The sequence below is a fragment of the Rana temporaria genome, chromosome 10 (assembly GCF_905171775.1).
Source record: "Rana temporaria chromosome 10, aRanTem1.1, whole genome shotgun sequence".
NCBI classification, from domain to species: Eukaryota; Metazoa; Chordata; class Amphibia; order Anura; family Ranidae; genus Rana; species Rana temporaria.
This window is the reverse complement of record NC_053498.1, coordinates 139,165,738-139,186,545: the sequence shown is the minus strand read 5'-3', so window position 1 is coordinate 139,186,545 and position 20,808 is coordinate 139,165,738. Positions and strand designations below refer to the sequence as shown.

The following is a 20,808-nucleotide window of genomic DNA, read 5'->3' as shown; positions in this document are numbered from 1 at the left end:
ATTCAGATGGCCGGACCTTCGGCGCCGGCCACCTGAATAACGGCAGCTGGTTGGCTGTGCGGCTTTCCGAGTACAGCCCTCAGCCTTCCGGATGCTTATCCAGGGGACGTACGGGGGGTGCCTTCCTTGGATAAGACTGACAGGCGTCTCAGCCAATCAGGTTCACCGGTTCTGGTTACCGGTAACCTGATTGGCTGAAGCGTCATCGAGGGCAGGAGAAAACATTGAGGGACGTGGAAGGAGGTTGGCTGACTCCCAGAAAGGTAAGTGCCGGGCGGGGGGGGGGGGGAAGGGGCATTTTACAGGGCACAGCAGCGACAATTGACACAGTGGCGACAATTAAAGTGCACAGTGACATCAATGGGCACAGTGGCAACAATGGGTACAGTGGTGACAATTAAAGGGCACAGTGGGGACAATTGGCACAGTGGCATCAATGGGCACAGTGGCGACAATTAAAGGGCACAGTGACATCAATGGGCACATTGGCAACAATGGGCACAGTGGCGACAATTAAAGGGCACAGTGGTGACAATTGGCACAGTGGCGACAATTGATGGGCACAGTGGCTGCGTTTGATGGCATGGCACAGTGGTGACAATTGATGGCACAGTGGCTGCGTTTGATGGCATGGCACAGTGACTGCGTTTGATGGCATGGCGCAGTGGTGGCAATTGATGGCACAGTGGCTGCGTTTGATGGCATGGCACAGTGACTGCGTTTGTTGGCATGGCACAGTGGTGCGAATTGATGGCACAGTGGCTGCGTTTGATGGCATGGCATATTGACTGCATTTGATGGCATGGAACAGTGGTGACAATTGATGGCACAGTGGCTGTGTTTGATGGCATGGCACAGTGGCTGCATTTGATGGCATTGCACAGTGGTGCGAATTGATGGCACAGTGGCTGCGTTTGATGGCATGGCACAGTGACTGCATTTGATGGCATGGCACAGTGGCTGCATTGGATGGGCACAGTGAGGCTGCAATTTTTTTCTTTTTCGTTTGCGCCCCCCCAAAAATTTTGAGCACCAACCGCCACTGATCATGGGAGGAGGGACAAGGGAGCTTGAAATCAGGAGGAGCGGAAAAGACGGTTTGGGTGATATTTGGAGACAAGATTGGTGATGTAGCTCAGGGAGAGTTGTGAAAAACTTTGTATGCTGTTATTAGTAGTTTGAATTTCATTTTCTGGGCAATTGGAAGCCAGTGGAGGGATTGCCAGAGAGGTGTCCTAGGCAGCACATTTGAAATGAGAGAGCTGCTCAACGAAGCGCACCTTAAATGCACATGCACAGCCCTTACTCTCCATGTTGCCATATGATTTTACAGCTCTCAAATGTTATCCCCACAGACCAGTAGACAAAGCCTTCAACTTCTTGCACAGCTGTCTACGTGGAATGCTTGCAACTGACCTTTTAGTACATGTCTTCTGATGTTAGCCTAAGTACAGGCCCCTTTTGTTCTGTTCAGGATGGGGAAAGGTGCTGTTCACATAAAACTATGAATCAGAATTGGAGTACGCAGCTAAGTAAACTGCAACCACGAGCTACGAGCAGAAGTTTAGTGATCGGTGTGGTTTCTGAATGACTGGGGGCTTAAATGAGCAAACTTGATGAATAAGCATGCAGTAGCACAGTGACACGGAGTAAGAGCACATGTGGAGGGGACTGCTGCCTGAGCAGAGAGGAGCACAGGAGACCCAGGACCTCCTGGACCAGTTCCAGGACCTTCTGGACCAGACCCAGGACCTTCTGGACCAGACCCAGGACCTTCTGGACCAGACCCAGCAGAGAAAGAACACGCCGGTGAGTACACAAGACCTAACAGCTAATACTAGAGTTAATTTAAGGTCTGGAGGGAAGTGTTTAAAAATAACTTCTAGAATGGGGGCACCTTGTCATGTTTCCTTTTTAAGAAAAGCTAGCCCATGCAGAAAGACAGAGTGGAAAACTAGACACTACATAGTCACCAACACTTTAAAATAAAATAAAATTCTAAGGACATTTTTGCATTGCTAGTATAGCTAAACCCCATCATTAATGGTCCTGTTGAGAAGATCCACAAATCACTCTATGGCCCCGTACACACGACAGAGGAACTCGACGTGCTTGGCACGCCGAGTTCCTCGTCGAGTTTTGGGATGAAGCCGCCGAGGAGCTCGGCGGGCCGCCTTCTCCTATAGAACAACGAGGACAACGAGAAAATAGAGAACATGTTCTCTATTTTCTCGTCGAGTTCCTCGGCGGCTCCATCGAGCCAAAACTGTACAGACGACAGAGTTTCTCGGCAGAATCCGGGTTTTGACCGAGTTTCTCTGTGAATTCTGCCGAGAAACTCTGTCGTGTGTACGAGGCCTGAGACTTGCTTACTAAATGTTGATATATATATATTTATTTATATTTATTTATTTTTTCTTCTTTCTTTCTTTTTTGTAAATGGATCTTTGAAATAAATTTTAACAATTTATGAAACAACTTCACTTACGATATTTTATGGCGGTTTCGGTCATATTTGGAAGCTGTGATATCTCTAAGAACAAAATTTTAGTTTAAACCCCTTCCATAGGCACCACATAATAGGCATGCTGCAGTTAGGATTCAAAACATATAAAGCTAGATTCAGAGAGAGTTACACCGGCGTATCAGTAGATACGCCGTCGTAACTCTGAATCTACGCCGTCGTAAATTTGGAAACCAGATACGCTTAAATTAGGCTAAGATACGAGCGGCGCAAGTCTCTTACGCCGTTGTATCTTAGTTGCATATTTACGCTGGCCGCTAGGTGGCGCTTTCGTCGTTTTCGGCGTAGAATATGCAAATGACCTAGATACGCCGATTCAAAAATGTACGTACGCCCGGCGCTATTTTTTTACGTCGTTTACGTTAGGCTTTTTCGGCGTAAGGTTGCTCCTGCTCTTATGAGGCTAACGCAATGTTAAGTATGGACGTCGTTCCCGCTTCGAATTTTGAATTTTTTACGTCGTTTGCGTAAGTAGTTCGCAAATAGGGCTGGACGTTGCTGAAAGCAATGACGTCCTTGCGGCATACTTTGGAGCAATGCACACTGGGAAATTCCACGGACGGCGCATGCGCCGTTCGGGAAAAACGTCAATCACGTCGGGTCACCAATAATTAACATAAAACACGCCCCCTCATCCTCATTTGAATTACGCGCGCTTACGCCGGCCCCATTTACGCTACGCCGCCGTAACTTAGGAGGCAAGTGTTTTGTGAATACAGCACTTGCCTCACTGACTTACGGCGGCTTAGCGTAAATACGATACGCTGCACCGCCGTAAAAATGCGCGGATGTACCTGAATCCAGCCCATAGAGTATAAAGCCTTTATTGTCCTACACACGTTGGGTATCAAGAACATTTATGGCTGGGGTGCCACTAATGAGCGTTTCACCAGATCAGATGGAATGACTGTCTCAGCCACGTGCAAAAAGCAAGACCCTGCAGCAGTTAAAGAGTTAAACATGTTTGGGATAGACACAAGCCGAGCTTTAGACAGAAGCAGCAACTAAAATAACCGGCCAACTAGGAGACCATCTACCTAGGGTCAAAATTCTATAATTCTGTGAACATTTTTTTAACAAGAGAAATTCTGTGAACTTTACCCTGAAATACAAGTTAAGCCTCATACACACGATCAGACTTCCATCTGACTTTTCCATGGAAACCCCGTAACTCGTGCGCGCCTACGCAATACGGGGGGCGGGGCCTTATCCGCCAGGGGGAACAGACGTCAATCATCTGGGCGACCTCCCAGATGACAATCCCCCTAGGCATAGAAACACCTACTCCCGTGGGGAGAAGTAGATTGAAAAGATGGATTACAAGGTACGTAAAGCATGAAAAAACAAAACAAATTGCGGACAGTACTTGTTACGAATATAAGGAAGTTGGTCAGATATACATGCTATTAGGGTGAACCTCCGCTTTAAGTATAAATCAAGCAAATTACTTTGTTATATGTATTGTCAGTGTTTCCATATCATGTTTATACTGTTCAAATATTCACTGTGTTAGTTTTCAACGCAAGTTCTGGAATTCTCTTGCCAGTAAAAAAAAGTGCTTCGCCAATCGCCAGTAAGTTTTCCATGTTTAATTAGTAAAAAATGGCGCGGGAGGTTGGCAACCCTGACGCACAGTGGACAAGTCTTTATAATTAAGCTATAACTTTCATCCCAAAGGACAGGCTCAGTTTGAAGGTTATTTTTTTTTTATTTGAGTATTTCAGGATTTGCATATAGATTCGCCTTCTGTGTTTCTTGACTAACAAGTTTTGTCTTTTTCTCCAGACGCCATGGCTCTGCATCATTTTCTCCTTCTTGCTTTCATTGTCAGTGCAGCACACTTCCAGGTAAGGTCTTTCATTACATAAGAATAGCTGTCTTTTTCTATGGTCTTATCTTGGCTGTTTTGCTTCTTTCTGGGTGGGCGACTTCTCAGGGGGAGATATAAGATTAGTCAACTCAACAGACTGAGCTATTAATTTTCCACCGTGTGCTCCAGCGTGGGTCTTCACAAACATCTAAAACCCTTATATGAAGTTTGTCATCTTGAAACAGATCCTAATTTCTATATAAATCCGAGAGATGAGAAAAAAGGGTTTCGGGCAGCTAAGAATTGTAACTACAGGACATACCTTCAAATATTAGAATCAGGAACTGTTTGGCCCAACCACGTCTCTCCCCCCAAACCCTTCTCTCCACCACTCCACGTTACGAAAAAAACTAACATGATTTTAATATCATAAGTTACATAGTAACATAGTAGACGAGGTTGAAAAAGACACAAGTCCATCAAGTCCAACCTATGTGTGTGATTATATGTCATTATTACATTGTATATCCCTGTATGTTGTGGTCGGTCAGATGCCTATCTAATAGTTTTTTTTTAAACTATTGACGCCACCGCCTGTGGAAGGGAATTCCACATCCTTACTGCTCTTACAGTAAAGAACCCTCTACGCAGTTTAAGGGTAAACCGCTTCTCTTCTAATCTTAGTGAATGGCAGCGTGTCTTTTTTAATTCTCCTTTGCGGAAAAGTTTTATCCCTATTGTGGGGTCACCAGTACGATATTTGTACATTGAAATCATATCCCCTCCCGGGCGTCTCTTCTCCAGAGAGAATAAGTTCAGTGCTCACAACCTTTCCTCATTACTAAGGTCCTACACAGGGGCGGACTGACCATTAGGACACTCGGGCACTGCCCGAGGGCCCCATGCCAGTAGGGGACCTCATCAGGGTTGCCAGCCTCAGTAAAACCAGGGACAGTATGTAAAAATCTGTGTTTTTTTTTTTTTTTAATTCCAAGATTATAGCTGCCCCGTCTCTCCAGTACCTTTTCAGCATGTGTATGTGTATACTGTGTGTGTATATTGTGTGTGTGTCTGTGTGTGTATACTGTGTATGTATACTGTATGTGTGTGTGTGTACTGTGTGGCCCCATAATCTATTGCCTGGGGGCCCCATAATCTCCTATTGCCCGGGGGCCCCATAATCTCCTATTGCCCGGGGGCCCCATAATCTCCTATCGCCTGGGGGCCCCATAATCTCCTATTGCCTGGGGGCCCGATGAGTTGTCAGTCCACCCCTGGTCCTACAGTCCCTTATTATCTTTTTGTTGCCCTTCTCTAGACTCTCTCCAGTTCCAGTACACATTTCCTCAGGACTGGTGCCCAGAACTGGATGGCATACTCCAGGTGCGGCTGGACCAGAGTCTTGTAGAGCGGGAGAATAATTATTTTATCTCTGGAGTTAATCCTCTTTTTAATGCATGCCAATATTCTGTTTGCTTTGCTTGCAGCAGCTTGGCGTTGCATGCCATTGCTGAGCCCATCATCTACTAGTACCCCCAGGTCCTTTTCCATCCTTGATTCCCCCAGAGGTTCTCCTCCTGGTGTATAGATTATATTCATATTCTTGCCACCCAAATGCATTATTTTTCATTTTTCTACATTGCTTTTACAAAAACTATCAAAGCTTTGCATAAAACATCTAGTTTAGGGGTGCTCAACCTTTTGAAGAGCAAGGCCCACTTAAGTGATTTTATAACCGGTCATGGGCCACAATCAAATGAAATGGTTCAGTTTTTTTTAAATTTTGAATTTTGAATAGCATAATGAACATTTTCCTTCTGCAGTCGCTGAATTTCGGCGGTAATCAGAGGAGGAGAAGCCGGCTTTCAGCGATTGCAGAAGGAAAATGGAGAGGATCGGTTTCTGTAAATGCCTCCTTCGTCGCCACTCCTGTCCAAATGTAAAACAGAATATGACAGGGAGGCTGCACAGGCCCCCCTGGATCATGGGGCGGGGTTGCAATTGTGACCCCTGACACTACACCAGTGGTTAGGGTGTGTGGTAAAAATGCATCTTAACTATGTGCCTTTACCGCCCCCCCCCCCCCCAAACTGAAAATGTAAATCAGTGGTTCTCATCCTCACTCGTCAAGTAACCCCAACGGGCCATGTTTTCAAGTTTCCTTTACTTTGCACAGCTGCTTTAAATCAATATCAATGACATGGTGTTGATAAGAGCCATTTTATCTATGGGAAGTTCCCAAAACATGGCCTGTTGGGGGTACTTGAGGACTGAGGTTGAGAACCACTGATGTAAATGAGCCCTTACTGTCCTGAGCCCCTTATAAAGCTGCTTTCACACTGATGCGCTGCAGTTACCTGCACCGTGGGTACAGCGCAGTGCACCTGAGGCTTTTCTGTGGGTTATCTGCGCTTTGCCATAGACTTCTACTATATCTTGCGGGTGTGGTGCACTTTCTGAAAGCACAACTAAACTCCTGCATTCAGGAGTTTTCATGTGCTTTCAGAATGTGTGCAGCATTATCATAATAAAACAAGCACATCGCAATAAGCAGGTGCTTTCTCTGGGCTCTATGTCACATGGCTTTTGGGTGCTGACTTTGTTATGGCTTAATAGTCAGCACCCAGCCATGTGACATAGATTAGGGTGACCACATTTCTAAACTACCATTCAGGGACACCCTCCCTTCCCAAAAATCAATTCTGCTAATAATGTATAGCCTGTCTGTGTCCGCTCTGCAGAAAGTGAATAGACATGGGCCTGTCATCCACCCGCTCTGCTCAGATCAGCAGACAGATCCCCTGTTAGCCCAGGGCCGATCCTAGGGTCAAAGGCGCCTGGGTGCAGAAATATTGCTGGCGCCCCCACATGGGCGTCGTAGTTTTACTAACTCCTCCCCTTTACAAATGTTTCTATGGCAATGACTCAACCACAGAGATGCTCCCCTACGAAGTCTTCATTAACCTGGGATCCTTACATGATCTCTTAACAATAAACAAAATACAGGAAGAGAAGTAGAGTACTATTGGGACCTGGAGGGGGGCCTCTGTGATGGACACAGAGAGGGCTTCTGTTAGAGAGTCATTTAGATGTTCGGCGCCCCCACCTCTGCAGGCGCCTGGGTGCAATGCACCCTGCCTAGGATCGGCCCTCAGTTAGCCCCATGTGAAAAGGGCCAAAGGGGACACAGAGAGCAGTAAACACCTGACAGGGGCTCGAATCCCTCTCCACTCCATCCAAAACTAAAAGAAAAAGTTTTGCCTTCAGTTCTAATTTAAAGGAAAGAGTAGAGGTGATGGTAGAGGAGAAGAGGAGGAACTTCTGCAACTGCTGGAAGGTTATCAGTCCACATAACAGAAATGTCTTTTGATAATGACTGAGATGACATTACCATCCGGTATTAATGTGAACCCTTTCCTCGAATCACATATATGGACATTTCATCAGGTCATCTTTGTAGATTAAACGTGCGCCCCGAAAAGGCGACCAAATCGCACAGACAGATCTTCAGCTGCAGCGCCGGCTGCACAAACCCTTCTGAACAGACTGACAGTGCCGATCAAAGAAATTTCACAGGCGGTCGTCTGGCTTCTGTGGTTTTTGGGGTTTTGCACGAAGACTCTGAAATTAGTCTTTCTAAGGGAAAAACGGCGAGTGAAACCAAAACTTACGCAGAACAAAAATGAATTGCGATAAGAGTGACATTTTGGTTCGATTTGTTCTAATACAGCTGCTGAGTTTGTCATTTCCCCCTCCCAGGACGTCAAAACAATTCTCAGCTTACCGAGCCGAGTTCTTCTAATAGTTCATTTTTTATTCCTTCTCGTAAAAAGAACACCTCAGATCTGAAAAGCTTTTTATTAGGGCGATAGATGTCCCCATTTTAGCTCATGTCGTCTTTGGGATTGCATTCGGAGCAAATTTGAAACTAAAAACAAAAATGAATTTTATTGCAGCTCATCGCCTTAGATGTGTTGGCTGTATTTCTTTTAATTTTCTAGGTGATTTTCCCCTTTTATTTTCACCTAATGATGCTGCCAGTAACATATTTTCTGTCCTAAGGTGGCAACGCTTATGCCGCGTACACACGATCATTTTTCGGCATGAAAAAAACGATGTTTTTCCAACTTCATCATTAAAACGGCCTTGCCCACACACCATCGTTTTTAAAAAAACGCTCTAGCAAAGCGCGGTGACGTACAACACGTACGACGGCACTATAAAGGGGAAGTTCCATTCAGATGGCGCCACCCTTGGGGCTGTTTTAGCTGATTCCGTGTTAGTAAAAGACGATTTGCGCTTTTCTGTCTGTTACAGCGTGATGAATGTGCTTACTCCATTACGAACGCTAGTTTTACCAGAACGAGCGCTCCCGTCTCATAACTTGCTTCTGAGCATGTGCGGGGTTTTAACGTCGTTTTAGCCCACACACGATCATTTTTTACAACCCGAAAAACGTCATTGTTTAAAACGTCGTTAAAAAATGCAGCATGTTCGAATTTTTTTTTGTTGTTTTTCAGAAGCCGAAAAATGATGTGAAGCCCACACACCATCATTCTAAATGACATTTTTTAAAAACAACGTTTTTTTCATGCCAAAAAATGCTCGTGTGTAAGCGGCATTACTCACTGTCCTGTATCTATTAAAATAGGGTGACCAGACATCCCCGGTTCCAGGGTACAGTTCCTGGATTGAGGACACTGTCCCCAGACCAAGTCTGTCCCCAGTTTTGTCCCCAGATTGTATTTGAACAGGGGCTGGGGCAATTTCAAAGACAGTCAGTGCAGAATTAAAAAAATAAATACATCTGAATTACACACCACCTCTCTGCCGCACCTACTAGCTTGGGGGGGTTGTATTTTTCCCATTATCTGTGCCCCTTTCTGATGATCATGTACTGGTCGGAGCGGAGGGAATATTTCTTCAGTTTCGGGCGCATGCCCATTCAGCACCGCTCACACCGCTCCTCCTCAGCGGCCAATCGGGGGTCTTCTCTTTACGATCAATCGGAAAACAGGTCTCCCCCCCCCCCCTTTTGATTGGCCGTATTGAGGATCAGTGTTTCAACAGCGAATATTCATTCCCAGCTGTAACACACCTGGGTGGGCTCCGGTCGCATACTCTGCGACCCGAGCCCATTCTATTTTGAAGCCTATTAGAGCCTCTGGCTTTGCTGCCATTTCTCATGCCCTTGGGGCATGAGCCCACTGACACTAACAATGTGGCAATATTGCTCTCACTGACACCAAACGATGGGGAACTATTCCCCCCAATGACACCAATGATGGGGCATTGTTACAGATGCCAGGACATTTTCTACTCCCACTGGCTACAGTTTGGCTCCTAAAAAATCGGAAGGACAGTAAACTGGCCCTTTCTTTAAAAAGTTTGGAGACGCCTGGTCTTTACCTACAGCAAGGGCATTATTTAACTTTTGTGAAAGCTGCAGTTTGTTTTTATCTACAGGTCTGCCTTACCTATTAGGCAGTTTTTTTGGTAAAGGTGAACTAACCTTTTAGTCCCCTTTCACACTTATACGACTTGTCTCACGATTTTGTACTGCAAAATCGTATGACAAGTCATTCTCCATTATTTTCAATGAACACCATTCATACTGGCACGACTTTGAAGTCGTGCTGACTTCAAAGTAGTCCCTGCACTACTTTGGTCCGATTTCCATGCGAGTTTATGTCCATAGACCTCAATGTTAAACCCCTGAAGTAGCATGCAAATCGTACCTGAATAATATAGACACAATTTCAGTACGATTTCAGTACGACTTTGTAAGCACAAGCAGCTTTTTAACCCTTGTCCCACCCAATCCTTTCAGCATAGTAGCCACTCTCAAGCACATTTTTCCACCACACATTCACTTCCTGGTTATTCCCTCAGGAACAAGGTAAAAAAAAAAAAAGACGTCCTCGATAATGAGCAAATCATTCGATTTATCCGTGAGTGCCCAGCTATTTATGATTTGTGTGACCCAAACTACAAAGACAAACTACAAAGACAATGACCCAGACCACCAATGAAGGGGACATTCTTCTCACTGACCACCAATGTAAGGAGCACTCTTCCCACTGATCACCAATGTAAGGGACATCCTTTCCACTGACCACCAATGTAAGGAACATTCTTCTCACTGACCACCAATGTAAGGGACATTCTTCTCACTGACCACCAATGTAAGGGACATTCTTCTCACTGACCACCAATGTAAGGGACATCCTTTCCACTGACCACCAATGTAAAGCACATCCTTTCCACTGACCGCCAATGTAAGGAGCATTCTTCCCACTGACCACCAATGTAAGGAACAGTCTTCCCACTGATCACCAATGTAAGGGACATTCTTCCCACTGTCCACCAATGTAAGGAACATTCTTCTCACTGATCACCAATGTAAGGAACATTCATCCCACTGATCACCAATGTAAGGAACATTCGTCCCACTGATCACCAATGTAAGGAACATTCTTCCCACTGATCACCAATGTAAGGGACATTCTTCTCACTGATCACCAATGTAAGGAACATTCTTCCCACTGATCACCAATGTAAGGGACATTCTTCCCACTGATCACCAATGTAAGGAACATTCTTCCCACTGATCACCAATGTAAGGATCATTCTTCCCACTGATCACCAATGTAAGGGACATTCTTCCCACTGATCACCAATGTAAGGGACATTTTTCCCACTGATCACCAATGTAAGGGACATTCTTCCCACTGATCACCAATGTAAGGAACATTCTTCTCACTGATCACCAATGTAAGGAACATTCTTCCCACTGATCACCAATGTAAGGAACATTCTTCTCACTGATCACCAATGTAAGGAACATTCTTCCCACTGATCACCAATGTAAGGAACATTCTTCTCACTGATCACCAATGTAAGGAACATTCTTCCCACTGATCACCAATGTAAGGGACATTCTTCTCACTGATCACCAATGTAAGGGACATTTTTCCCACTGATCACCAATGTAAGGGACATTTTTCCCACTGATCACCAATGTAAGGGACATTCTTCTCACTGATCACCAATGTAAGGAGCATTCTTCCCACTGATCACCAATGTAAGGAACATTCTTCCCACTGATCACCAATGTAAGGAACATTCTTCTCACTGATCACCAATGTAAGGGACATTCTTCTCACTGATCACCAATGTAAGGGACATTTTTCCCACTGATCACCAATGTAAGGGACATTTTTCCCACTGATCACCAATGTAAGGGACATTCTTTCCACTGATCACCAATGTAAGGAACATTCTTCCCACTGATCACCAATGTAAGGGACATTTTTCCCACTGATCACCAATGTAAGGAGCATTCTTCCCACTGATCACCAATGTAAGGACATTCTTCCCACTGATCACCAATGTAAGGAACATTCTTCCCACTGATCACCAATGTAAGGAACATTCTTCCCAATTTTGTTTATTAAAAGTCTTGCAAACAAAAAGCATAAAATCACTATATATAAAAAATACATAAATATATACATATTTACATAAATGAAAATAAATATAGCAAATCTGCTCTCAAACAAAAGACTTTACAGCAAAGCAAAAATTATGTAACCACTGGTGAAATAAATCCTACTACAACTCACACCACTACACCAGACAAACCTACAAGGTCAAGAAACAAACCCGCACCCATTATGCATGCAGCCCTTCTTCAAAAAGATACTAACCAACAAAAGCTAAGGGAGTGAAAGAGACAGAAAAGGAAAAGAACTCCTCACTCAGAGACGGGCAGCTCACCAAAGGCAGGTCTGATATTCCTCCACGCCCTCTTCCAGACCGCCCGAGGTTCCCTGCCCTTCTCAAGACCCCGAATTTTCCCAACCTCACCCAGAATATCGTGCACCACCACCTCGACAGAGAGGACTTTCTTCCGCAGGGTAATCTGGCACCGTGCATTCCATGTGAAGTAACGGACAACTATACTACTAGAAAAAGTGTATTGAAATCAAAATCCCAGCAAGTCGGGAATGCCCCGTACACCCACTCCGCATAACTCATGCGATAGAAAAAGGGAATGCCTAGAGCCCTCCCCACCCTTTTATACACCTCTATGTTAAAGGGACACTGCAGCAAAAAGTGGTCCATAGACTCCACTTTACCAACACACTCCGCTCTAGGACAATCCCGATCATCTACAGAGCGATTCTTCAGGTTCCCTCTCACATAGAGCCTTCCATGGAAAGCGAGCCAAGCTTGATCCCTAAACTTCAGAGGGATTCTTTCTAAATTGATTAAACGCAATCCCTCCCTCATTACAGAGCCTGGGCAATCCCTTAAGGCCAGTGACACACTGAAAGCCGAGCTCAAAATTCTCTTCTCCAGAAGCTTCCTGGGGAGGGACTTGATATCCTCCGCTGTCACCTGCCACTGCCGAAGTATTTTCAGACACGGGGCAACATAAGCCGGGAGCTTGCCATGTTGGACTCTCAGACTTTTCACTGGCCCGCCATCTTCCCAGCATCGCAGAAAAGGCCTAAAACAAGACTGAAAAATACCCACCCATCCTGGCGGGTTCTCTGCTAGCATGTTACCAAGATTGTACTTTAAAAAGAGCAGAGAAAAGAAAACTATTGGGTTGACCATTCCTAGGCCACCCTCCCGCCTAGACAGGTAAGTTACATTGCGTTTGATCAGGTTCAGCCTATTTCCCCATAACAGTTGGAAAAAACAGCTGTACACCCTTGCATAGAGAGATGATGGCAAGATACAGACGAAGCTGACATATAAAAAGATTGGGACCAGGTACGTTTTGATCAAGTCAACCCTCTCCCTCAAGGAAAGCCTCCATTTCTTCCAGCTTGCTACTTTGGCATTGGCACACACCAACCTGCTTTCCCAATTTCGATGACCATAGTCACCAGGACCAAATTTGATGCCCAACACTTTAATTTCCTGCTGGGGCTCTGGGAAGGCATCCGGAAGTTCGAAGCTTTCACCCTCCTCACCCATCCAGAAAACTTCACTCTTTTCATGGTTGACTTTAGAACCAGAGGCCTCCGTGTACTGCTCTATCATAGAGACCACCTCCTGCGCCTCCTCCGTCCCAGAGACAATAACAGACACATCATCGGCGTAGGCCACGACCTTCAAGGGTGGCACACCAGCAATGCCCAAAGGCACCCCGCACAACGATCCACACTCTAGCCTTTTTATGAAGCGGTCAATTGCGAATACATATAGCAGGGGGCTCAGAGGACATCCCTGGCGCACACCAGAGCCAACCCCAAAAGGCCGTCCAACCCAACCATTAACCAGTGGGAAGCTCTCAGCCCCTCTATATAATGTCTTCAGCCAATCTCTAAACCTCCCCTGCAGGCCGTATCTACCAAGTAGCAAATACAGGTACTCGTGATTGACTCTATCAAAAGCCTTCGCCTGATCAAGTGCCAGCAAGTACTTTCTCCATCCAGCAGCCCTGCATCGTTCCAAAGCCTCCCGGACAGCTAAAATCGCTGAAAAGGTGCTTCTACCTTGGACTGAGCAGTGCTGATGACTGGACAACAAATCGCCTGCCACTGACGACAAGCGCCAAAAAATTTCACCTCAGAGATCTCCCCTGGATCTCCTCCATACGAGACAAGACGATCAAGCTTCCTCCGCAAATGCTGGTAGGCAATGAACATACCAAGCTGCTTCTTCTTACCTATGGCCTTGAAAAGTCCAATTGCCCTTTGTTTCACAAGCTCCCACCACTCTGACTTACTGCTGCAAAAGTCCAGAATAGAAACCTGTGCCTGAAAAAAATCCTCAAAGGATTGTCTTACCTCTACATCTTCCAGGAGAGCCGAATTCAGTTTCCAGGTACCCCTTCCCCTGGGTGGAGTGTCCGAGGCATTCAGAGTCACAGACAGCATACAGTGGTCAGAGAACTCCACCGCCCTCAACTCAGGAGCCGAGAAAGCAGAGTTCTCCTTTAAAAAAAAACCTATCTATCCTACTCTGACTATTCCCTCTCTGAAATGTGAATCCCGTGCTGCTAGGGCAGTGCTTAATATGCACATCTACCAGGCCTGCTTGTCTCACCATATCTCTAAGAAAAACGCTATCGTATCCCAGCCTGTCTATGGAGCCTCTCCTGTCTTCAGGCCTAATGATGGTGTTAAAGTCACCTCCAAAGACAACCTGCTGGGACGTAAAAAGGAAGGGCTTGATCTCTGTGAGGAGGCATTTCCTGCCCCACCTTGACTGCGGCCCATAGATATTGATCAGGCGCAGGTCATGCCCCCTAACAGAAACGTCCAACACCATGCATCTACCTATTTCTACCTCAATTACCCGCCGGCACGTTACCATATCGGTTTTAAAAAGTACCGCAACTCCGCTGCAGGGCTCAGCCGCAAGAGACCAAAAGGAGGGACCGCATCTCCACTCCCTTTTTGCCAGATGGACATCGGCCAAAGTATGGAGCCAGGTCTCTTGCAAAAATAAAATCTCGGCATCAAACTCGCTGAGCAAAAATAAGGCCATATCACGAGCTCTTGCAGATTTAATGCTGGCGACATTAATGGTCGCCACCTTTATCGGAGGGGGAACTGCCATCAGGATGATTGGGGTAGTCGTTTCTTGACCTTCACCACACTCTCATCACCAGAAACCGCTCTCTTCAAACTACGTGACTCCCCCTCATCCATAGATGATAAGGGAGAAGACAAAGACATCTCATCACCCGACAACACAGAAAAGGTGTTACCAAGGGGAACCCCTCTTGGATCCGACTCTGAGGAAGAGACGACCGGTTTTCTAGCCTTTCTCTTCTTTTTTTTCTTCCTCCTGATCGTCTCCCACCCCTCCTAATCTGAATCCCCATCAACTGAATGTGAGACATAGGGTATGGACACCCCTCCATCAGCCCCACCCCCATCCAGCACCCCCACATTCCCCTGACCACGCTTGCGCTGCCGAGGGGCAGGGACTGGAGGCTGAGTGGGAAGATCCGCTAAACCTGCCCCCCCAGCAGCCTCCGCCAGTCTGGAGGATCTACGAATAGATGGATTAGGCACAGGAGGGACAGATTTAGGGACCACATCTCTAGGGGGAACAGAAACAGATGTCACAGACACAGAAGGAACAGACTCAGGGACCACATCACTAGGGGGAACAGAAACAGATGTCACAGACACAGAAGGGACAGACTCAGGGACCACATCACTAGGGGGAACAGAAACAGGTGTCACAGACACAGGAGGGACAACAAGAGTTTCAGTGGCCTCATCCTCCTTATCCAGCCTCTGCAGCTCAGCCTCCAACCCTGGCAGGTTATGTAATGCCTCCGGGCATTGACTGTAGGGGTGACCAAGTTTTTGGCACAAATTGCACCGAATGTCAGTACAGTCTTTAGCCAAATGGCCGAGCTCCTGGCACAAAGAGCATTTCTTGCGGGTGCAGGTGGAGGCAAAATGGCCCTTGTCACCACATTTATTGCACACCTTAGGCTGACCCTGGTAAAAAATGGTCAGCCTGTCCCTCCCCAGAAAGGCTGAACAGGGCAGATGTTGAACAACATTTCCCTGTACCCCCAATTTTAGTGACACTGTCCAGGCCCCTGTCCATATCCCATGCTGATCAAGGACCTTCCGCAGTGGAGCGAGGACCTCACCATATCGGCGTAACCATACTACCAAATCAGCCTCTGGGATGGATTCATTACGCACGAGGATCGTCACTGATTTTATTAGAGGCTGCCTGGAAACCACCTTTGGCATCCAACCATTCCACTGCGGAAGGTCCCTGCGCCCCCTAAAACGTTCCCAAAATAAATCCAGACCCTCAGGCTTTACAAAGGATAAATCAAATTCCCAACTCCCAACAGGACAAATCAAAGCAAAAATGTCAGCGACTTTGAACCCCATTTCCAGGATCAACTCTGCCACCCTCCCCCTTACTGGTGGGGTCCCCTCCCCCTCCCACTTCAACTGGACCACGTTTCTTCTCTTATACCCACCAACCACCCCACCACTAAACCCCCCCAAATTGTGACCACCAACATTTGCACCATTCCCCCCACCCTCCTTGGTGCGATTCCCCAAAACTGCTGCATAGCTGCAGTTGTTCACAGACCTCCCCGCAGAGGGTCCAGTTGTGCGTTTGGCAGATGATTGCACAGCTAAGTCTTTCCTCTGCTGAGCAGGAGGAAAAATGTCATTGTTAACCCCTTCACCACCACCCACCACATCCATTGCTTCATCAATAATATTACGGTCATTATTTCCTGGCACATTAATAATTCCTGCCGTGTCCACATTCACAGCGGTATCCACACATACTTCACCTCCAGGCAGACTCTTCTCCATCAGGGCAGGATTGTCAACTGAGCAGGGTGAAGGTTGTTGTAATCCAGCAACAGGTGAACCAGTGCAGGAGGCTTCCATCGCTGTTTCCACTCCACATGCTGCACTGTGCTGCTCCCCTCCCCCACCTGCATCAGTCAGCCCAGGTGAGGCTGAAACTGGCTCTTTGGAGCTGGCAGCCATCTTGGTTGTAGAACCACAGATCCCAGCAGTCACAACAGAATCCATTTGCAGGGCACATGATGTAGATCCATCCATACTGCTCTGGTGGGCTGGTGACACCTCTGCCAGGGGTTTTCCCTTCATGTCTGCAGAGGATTTCTCCACAGCAGAAACACCACTCACTTTAGCCGGGACACCGTCCACTTTAGCCGGGACACCACTCACTGCAGCTGGAGGGGCAGACATGTTGGAAAGCGGCTGCACAGTACACTGTGATTTCTCCACCAGTGCCGGTCTGCGACCCCTCTGCGACTCCACAGCGACTTCTGATGCCTCACCAGCAGACCTGTCTGCCCTTAGGGGTGACTCCATCTGCTGGATGAAACGTAAGGTGCCATGTTGACCCTCAACCCCCTGGCTGGTTGCCGCTGGCGATTCCCCAGCCTGACATGGGGGGAGAGGCGCAGAGGCAGATGGACCCGGGTTGTCTGTAACCTGCGACTGCCGCTGATCCACAGAGGTCTGGCTGGCAAATCTCCTCTCATTTTTAAATTTTTCAGAAAAAGCTCCACTTTTATCTTTTAACTTCTCCAATAGTAAAGATTGTACCTTCACTTTCTCCTCCATCTCTTGTAGCTCAGGCTTCATGGCTGAACGGTTCTTACTCCAGGCCTGGAAGTACTTGGTTTTGAAGTTTTTATGTTCAGCTTTCAAACTTTTAAGTTTCTCCTCCGCTCTTCCGATCGCCCGAAAACGATCGATTACCTTTTGTCTGAATACATCCGTATTCTCACCAGGGCCTGGACCCACAGTCAGATCCTGCACCACCTCCTCCTCCTCACTAGGCCCCGTATCATCAGGGGCATCCGTCCCAGGGCCTCCCCCAGGATCAGGCATTATTCCTGGGCCAAGCTAGCAGGCAAGGCCCAGGCTTGAAAAAAGGTTGGATCTCTCAGAGAGCTCCTTGGGTGTGTCCTCCTCCTTCTTCCCACTGACCACCAATGTAAGGAACAGTCTTCCCACTGATCACCAATGTAAGGGACATTCTTCCCACTGTCCACCAATGTAAGGAACATTCTTCCCACTGATCACCAATGTAAGGGACATTTTTCCCACTGATCACCAATGTAAGGGACATTCTTCTCACTGATCACCAATGTAAGGAGCATTCTTCTCACTGATCACCAATGTAAGGGACATTCTTCCCACTGATCACCAATGTAAGGACATTCTTCCCACTGATCACCAATGTAAGGAACATTCTTCCCACTGATCACCAATGTAAGGAACATTCTTCCCACTGATCACCAATGTAAGGAACATTCTTCTCACTGATCACCAATGTAAGGAACATTCTTCCCACTGATCACCAATGTAAGGGACATTCTTCTCACTGATCACCAATGTAAGGGACATTCTTCTCACTGATCACCAATGTAAGGAACATTCTTCCCACTGATCACCAATGTAAGGGACATTCTTCCCACTGATCACCAATGTAAGGAACATTCTTCCCACTGACAACCAATTTAAGGAGCATTCTTCCCACTCACCACCAATGTAAGGAGCATTCTTCTCACTGACCACCAATGTAAGGAGCATTCTTCCCACTGATCACCAATGTAAGGAACATTCTTCTCACTGATCACCAATGTAAGGGACATTCTTCTCACTGATCACCAGTGTAAGGAACATTCTTCCCACTGATCACCAATGTAAGGAACATTCTTCTTACTGATCACCAATGTAAGGAACATTCTTCCCACTGATCACCAATGTAAGGGACGTTCTTCCCACTGATCACCAATGTAAGGGACATTCTTCTCACTGATCACCAGTGTAAGGAACATTCTTCCCACTGATCACCAATGTAAGGGACATTCTTCCCACTGACCACCAATGTAAGGAGCATTGTTCTCACTGACCACCAATGTAAGGAGCATTCTTCCCACTGACCACCAATGTAAGGGACATTCTTCCCACTGATCACCAATGTAAGGGACATCCTTTCCACTGACCGCCAATATAAGGAGCATTCTTCCCACTGACCACCAATGTAAGGAGCATTCTTCCCACTGACCACCAATGTAAGGGACATCCTTTCCACTGACCGCCAATGTAAGGAGCATTCTTTCCATTGACCGCCAATGTAAGGAGCATTCTTCCCACTGATCACCAATGTAAGGAGCATTCTTCCCACTGACCACCAATGTAAGGGACATTCTTCTCACTGACCACCAATGTAAGGGACATTCTTCCCACTGACCACCAATGTAAGGAGCATTCTTCCCACTGACCACCAATGTTAGGAGCATTCTTCTCACTGACCACCAATGTAAGGGACATTCTTCTCACTGACCACCAATGTAAGGAGCATTCTTCCCACTGACCACCAATGTAAGGGACATTCTTCTCACTGACCACCAATGTAAGGAGCATTCTTCCCACTGACCACCAATGTAAGGAACATTCTTCCTACTGACCACCAATGTTAGGAGCATTCTTCTCATGCTTCATTATAGAGGACCCAAAATTGACCCCTATCTTCACAATTGGCAATGATGGGATGTACCTAATATCAACGTCTTCTCCTCTTCTTCCTCATGCACTGCTACTGCCGCAGCAGCAATGACAACTGTGGTGGCAGGAAAAGGAATTGCCTCACACCATGTATGTTTTTATTGGTTAATGCCAAAGTTGTGGCAAAGTCGGAGTTGTACTGATCCCAAATCGCGGCAAAATCGCGGTAAAATCGCGGCAAAATCGCGGCCGCAAAATCACACGACTTTGAAGTCGTATAAATGTGAAAGGGGCCTTAATGTACACAGGGCCACGCATGCACAGCTCAGAGCATATGTACAGTGCTGCTCTATGCTGTGATAATGTGAATTCCCCGGTTCATGTGTGAGAGTGACATCATTGTGGCCCAACTAACCAATCCTATCAAAGGTTTAGACCCCGAAAAGAAGACTGGGAGAAGATTCTTAGTAATGTTTGAATGACTTTACTAGGTTTCCTTTTGCTCAGTTTAGCACGGTGGAGGCCAAACTTCTAGATAATGATCAGTGCGATTCTCAGAAAATAGATCTCTTTGCCTGTAGAGAAGTTCAGTTCACTTGAACATGAACGTTTTGTATTCAGAAGAAAAAATGTTCTCAGAGAAATAAGCGTGCTGGCGTCACTGACCCCGTCTAGGGATGAGAAAAAAAATGAGAAAACAAGATTTTATCTCCACAAAGTTTCAGCAGAAATTGGAAGATTTGGGCGAAATGCATTGGATTCAGGATTTTTTTTTTTTTTTTTATAGGGCTAACTGGGTGGCGGTAATTTGAAGAGATAAGTCTAGACAACGTCTTCTAGGAATTGTCTAGACAACGTAATAAACAGTACGATAGTTGTGCTCCGAAATGAAAATTCTGAATCGAAACCGAAAATTCATGATGGACTTGGCCGAAAACCGACACCAAAATGGACAGTTTTTAAAGATAGATATATATATATATATATATATATATATATATATATATATATATATATATATAATTGTATTATATTCAACTTTTTAAAGGGATTGTATTCTATGCATTAAGGTGAAAACCCTCCTGTCATGCAGCAGCCCCCCCCCAGCCCCTCTTTTACTAACCTGAGCCCCGTAATTCCTGTGATGGGGATGAGCACACCAGCTCTGGACGGTCCTGATTAGATAGACAGATAGCAGCCATTGGTTTCCACTGCTGTCAATCAAATCCAATGTTCTAAGAAGATTCGACAAGCAGCTAAACTGTATCACGCCGCGATCGTACATTTCCGGTTCAGATTTCACAAACAGTAGAAAAGTCTTAAAGAGGCATTAAATACCAGAATTGCATTACATACAGAGTGCAGAGTTCAGGGGGGTTACACACAGAGTGCAGAGCTGTCACTTGTAAACACAGAAACCAGAATTCTGTGTTTACAAGTGATTGTGGTGAGCCGGCACCAAA

At 46.2% G+C, this 20,808-nt stretch overlaps 1 protein-coding gene across 1 annotated transcript in view; it reads left to right on the top strand.

The window, feature by feature from the left end:
• Positions 1-1,401: 1,401 nt before the first annotated feature.
• Positions 1,402-20,808, top strand: part of LOC120915682 (tumor necrosis factor receptor superfamily member 8-like) — a 59,926-nt gene continuing 40,519 nt past the window's right edge. The window contains exons 1-2 of the mRNA XM_040326390.1: positions 1,402-1,809; positions 4,310-4,371. Coding sequence (XP_040182324.1) covers positions 4,315-4,371 — 57 coding nt within the window. The 5' untranslated portion in view covers positions 1,402-1,809; positions 4,310-4,314. The remainder of the gene's footprint in view (positions 1,810-4,309; positions 4,372-20,808) is intronic.